Below are 5063 nucleotides of genomic sequence, written 5' to 3'. Positions count from 1 at the left end.
TGTGATTCTATCGACTGACTTCTGTCAATGTGGCAGATTTTATCTTCAACTCTTACATGCTGTCAAACTTTGGTTAGAAATTCATGTGTAATGCAATGAAAACGCATTTGAACTCTTGAAAACAAATGCTGGAGAGACGTGTGTGCAGTTAGCACCTTGTTTTATGATGTGTTAATAAATCTGCCTGCAGCTGTATGTCACTGTTGCACTAAGAACTTGATTTTGGAGTATTTATAAGGGATTTTATAATGTTTTCTTTAATTTGTGACAAATGTGTCTCATGTCCTGTTTAAATGGTTTGAATGCTTGTGATGCAGATTTCATGAATTTATTTCATTCACCAATCTCTCTTCCTCGCTCACAGTCTCATGTGAACTCTTACAACAAATCTGACCATTTATTTTACAGGGTCTTATTCGATCTGTCCTAATGACACAGTGACACACTGCCTCTACAGGCTCTTAGCATTCACAAAAACAATCAGCCCACTTTATATTATTCAGATATTTATTGGGTTTTTCTTTTATTCTTTACAGCCAAATGCTTTTGTCACAGACAATGTTCATCAGCCAATCACCTCAAGCCTAATCCAGTCAGCTCAAAGCCGATTGGCTGTTTGGGCTCACTCCCACCATCCAGCCATTTCCCTTTGTGTATAACAACAATAACAGAAAGGAAGCACTTTACAGCACCCAGACACACGGTACATAACCACACATTAACCAGTCAACAACAGAAAAAAATAAACCGTCTTAACGCGATTTAAGACAGGAATCTGCAAAAGTTAAGTTTTAAACCTGGAAAAATACCAGCGGAGTGAGACAATTTAACCTATTGTGAGTGCGCTTCTTGTCCTCTAAACATCAGTGCCAGTATCTCAAAAATACAAAGAGGCAGTGCTTTGCAGGAATGATTGAAAATAAAATTATACTCAGTTTAAAAAAAAAATAAGTTAATTTCTGCTGGAAACCAGTTGAATCATTCCATCCCGCAAGCAAATTCTCCAGATGTTAAGGCTGCCTGTCGTTAAAAAAAAGAAGAAGAAAGGAGACTTTTCTTTCTGTGAACATGAAGCAGGACAAACCTGAGCAGGTTCAGTCTTGGTGAAAACAAAATGTCCGCCTGAAAGTTTCCCTTCAGGGTGTCAGGATGTCATAGAACTCAACAAAGTCCTTCTGCATGAAATTCTGGCTCTGCATAAGGTCGTCTTCAGAGGGGAAATATTGCATGCTCTCCTCTTGGAGACGCAGACTGCTTTCATGCAGAAGCAAGCTGCCCTCGTGCGTGCACAGAGGGTCCTCGTGCAGTACCACAAACTGTCCCGGAGGCGATGTTGAGCCGTATGGGTTGGGACTGTCCAAGAGGGCTCCTCTGGCATTCTCCAGGACGCCCAGGTATGAGTCCATGTCCGTCAGCTCCATGTCGCTGTCGGAGCTGCAGCCGCTATCGCTCCCCACTGAGTCACAGCGCATGTGCAGCATCTCGTACTTCTCATGCATCAAAAACTGGTTGGTGTTCTTGGGGGCCTGCATCCCCCTCACCCTCTTCCCCTTCACGTTGACGGGACGAAGGGACAGCGCCGGCTTCTGGTAGTGTCGGGGATGATGATGGTGGTGATGTTGATGATGATGATAGTGGTGGTGGTTGCGCCCTTTCGGCCACCCTCCTCCGCTCATCCTCCGCCCCTGTAGGCGCCCCCTGCAGCTCTTGGACCAGCCGTGCTTCTTGCGGCCGTCCCTCTGCAGAGCCTCGTTCCCCTCCTGCAGCAGCTTGGGGTGTTCGCAGATACTCCTGCACATCTTATCTGAGAGCATTTCCTTGTTTCCTTTCCTTTCTTGATGTCGCCTCTCAGCTACACCTCCTTCACATCCTCCTCCTCACTCGGTTGCTCACTCAACAACAACAATGCGAGGATCGTTTCTCGATGTGTGGCTCAGATCACAAATGACCCTTCCTCCTCTCACTCGATAGTCTACCTTTTGACTATTTTTTCACTTTTTTTCTTGACCTCTGGCTTCGGCTGGTGCATAGCCTCCTCTGCCTCCCCTTGCAGCAGCAGCTTGCCTGCTTGCTTGGCTCTCTGTCACGCCCTCGTCAGTCTCGCTAATGTCTCTTTTTTCCACCCCTTTCTGAAAGTGAAATCAGCTCCTTGCAGCTCTGATTAGTGAACTGAAGTGAGCGGGGTAATAATTTTGAGAGTCGTCTCGCTGATTTTAAGGTGGTTTTTCTCTGAGTTAAGTCAGTAGCGACATCAAACTGAGCGCTTACCATCGCTGACTGTGGAGCTGCCGTCTTCTCGGTGTTATTATAAGGAGCTGGAAGATTTCATTCGCGTAGAAGGAGGCGGGGGGAGATGTCATTTCACGCGTCTCCGTTTCCCATTTGAAACATTGTAACATGACATATGTTGTCGGTCATTTATTCTAAACCTTAATGTTAAATACCTAAATACCCATATGAAGCTACTGTAGCTATGTTAAAAAGATGTGGTGTGACACACAGAAAGCATCCTCCCCGCCGAGTGATGGTTCAGTCCGCCTTAGTTTTGGCAGTTGAAATCTGATGCCCAGCTGCTGCTGTTCCTTCTCCCCCGCCCCCTCCCCGTGGAAAGACAGTGGTCACTTACAGCAACAACAATCGGAGCGGACTGGAGTAGTCACCGTAACAGTCTGACAGCCGTTATTTACGGCCTTGTACATGGACCATGCCCACAACAGTTCAGAGTATCACAGCATTACCGAAAGATCCGTCCGAGGACAGCAGTTTTCTATATAAACCACTGTAATGGTAGCGAATAACTTTGTACGTATTCATTTGTGCTCTAAAATGGCTTCCTCGAAGACAGCACACCAGTCTCACCACTTCGGTTCAAACCAGAGGTGTCAAACTTGTGGCCGACTGGGCTCACTGGGTTTCATTAATTCCCACAAATTTTCAATAAAGTTCATTTATCATTTAATTCCAGATCTAGGGGAGAACTTGTCTGTCCTTTCTTTTCCTGGGATCTGAAAATGATTGTGGAAAAACTGAGGAAAGTCTAGGAGGTTTGTTTTTCTTAACATGCTCCAAGGTATTCATTATCAGTCTTGTAAATGGGTAACTTATTCAAAATAATTAAGGATAATCTATGCAAGCTAGTTAGACAGCCTGGTTTAGATTGACAGCTTTGAAGAGGTTAACAACTTTTAAGGTGGTCATATACTCCAAGTGTTGCTTTGCTCTGCACTTCTAAAGTAGATAAAGTTATGCCATAAACCCCTGCTTAACTTTAAAGGCTTTGACTAGATTAAAATAAAATGCCTGCACTGAGTAGGAGATGCTCTGTATCTCTTTGTACATGTGTATAGTTACAATGAAAAGACATTCGTATTCTTTTTCTTCAAATCCTGCACAGACTTTTACTTGCTTTTTTTGATCAACTCACCTTTTTAAAACATTTAGCGTCAACACGAGGTTGAAATCTGTTATTTTATTGTAATATGTCAACAACTACTGCAGGATAGGATTGAAGAGACATTTTAAAACACTTTTTAACCACAGGATATACTGTTAGAACTGCAAGAACCTTGGTAATAATTTGATATCCAGCGCCATCATCTGGTCCAACTTGTTCAAACACAAGCAAAAGTAAAGGGTGCAAATATACGTGCAAACGGAGTGTACAACGTGTACTCCCTCTACCAGTGTGTTTCTAGTACAGCAGTTTAGGCCGTTATTTAAAGTTAGTGAAATGTCTAGTAAGAATAAAAAATATACATATCCTTATCTCAAGTCTTGCTCAAAAACAAAACAAAACTCCAAAACTGTATCTTTTTTGTTTTTAAATTAGTTTTCCTGGTTATTGTTACTTTTGGTGTCTTTGAGTGTGTGTATGTCCTTCTTCTGTTAATTGTCTGAAACAGATCATGTAACAGTGTAATTGCCAGCACTGCTGAATGAACACTTGTGTATTGTATATATTCCACATCTTGGGAATATTTGTGCAAATAATTAATAACAGATTGTGTTAAAATGCTGTTCCGGAAACGATGGCCTGTCTTCCTAGAAAATGAAGAAGGTAAACCCGTGAAAGGGCTGCTAAGTGACGTTTTAGATTTGTCATCTAATCAGAAGAAGAAAGGATGGATTTTATCTTTAGTGTTGACGGAAAAAAATAAGGAGCCCTTTAAAGTTGAATTCCTTTTTCATTCATTTTTTCACCACAGGCTATTCTCTCCAGTTCAAATATGTATATTTAATTCTGTTTTAGTCAACAAATCAAACACAATGGAGGACCACATCAAGCCTGCAAATATGCTACAGCACAGTGACCCCTTGTGACCGTTAAATGGAGTGGCTTAAAACCAACTAAGGAAATTAGGCTTATCTTTAATGGAACCCATCCAAGAAAATAAATGGAGATGTGTAGCAGACAGTGTAGCAGACTTATTTAACAAGATTGTTTAACACACCCCAGAGCCTTAGAAACTACACAGGGATAAAGCTGCTGAGCCATACCATGAATACGTGGGAACGAGCTGTTTAAACTAGGTTAGGTTAGAGTGACTAGAATGGACAGGATTAGAAATGAGTACCACAGAGGGACAGCTCAGGTTGAGCAGTTTGGAGATAAAGTTAGAGAGACGAGGCTGAGATTATGTGCAGAGGAGGGATAGTGAATATACTGGACAAAGGATGTTGAAGATGGAGCTGCAGGCATGTGGAAAACAGAAAGACTACAGAGGAGATTCATGTGAAGGAGCCCATGCCGACGGCTGGTGTGGCAGAGGAGGGTGATGGGGATAGGGTGTGTCAAATGATCCGCTGTGGGGAAACCTGAAGGGAGCAGCTGAAAGACGAATCGGGGTGATCAGTTCACCAAACAAGGCGTGGCTATAGTAATGACATATGCTCATCTCCATATTTTAATATAACATCATTTATTTATTTTCAAGAACCAAGAAAAGGAAATAACAAAGAAAAAAGCAAACTTTTTTTTAAAAAAGGTGACTGTAACTAAACAACTTTTAAATAAAGTTTTTTTTTGTCAGCCAGTCACCTGCTTCGTTCAGCATCATAACAAA

General features: G+C 42.2%; 1 protein-coding gene across 1 annotated transcript; it reads right to left on the bottom strand.

Annotated features, from left to right (window-relative positions):
* Positions 1-489: 489 nt before the first annotated feature.
* Positions 490-2269, bottom strand: wu:fb55g09 (uncharacterized). Its single transcript, XM_006782969.3, has one exon. The coding sequence runs from the start codon at positions 1812-1814 to the stop codon at positions 1137-1139; it is 678 nt and encodes a 225-aa protein (XP_006783032.1). The 5' UTR covers positions 1815-2269; the 3' UTR covers positions 490-1136.
* Between the last annotated feature and the right edge of the window lie 2794 nt (positions 2270-5063).

Source organism: Neolamprologus brichardi, chromosome 5 (genome assembly GCF_056152115.1).
Source record: "Neolamprologus brichardi isolate AB-2024 chromosome 5, ASM5615211v1, whole genome shotgun sequence".
In the NCBI taxonomy this organism is placed as follows: Eukaryota; Metazoa; Chordata; class Actinopteri; order Cichliformes; family Cichlidae; genus Neolamprologus; species Neolamprologus brichardi.
Note: the sequence above shows the minus strand (reverse complement) of the source record. Positions and strands in the feature narration are given on the sequence as shown.

Excerpts from the sequence above, each read along its gene's own strand:
- wu:fb55g09 (XM_006782969.3), bottom strand. The coding sequence starts at position 1,814 with ATGCTCTCAGATAAGATGTGCAGGAGTATCTGCGAACACCCCAAGCTG.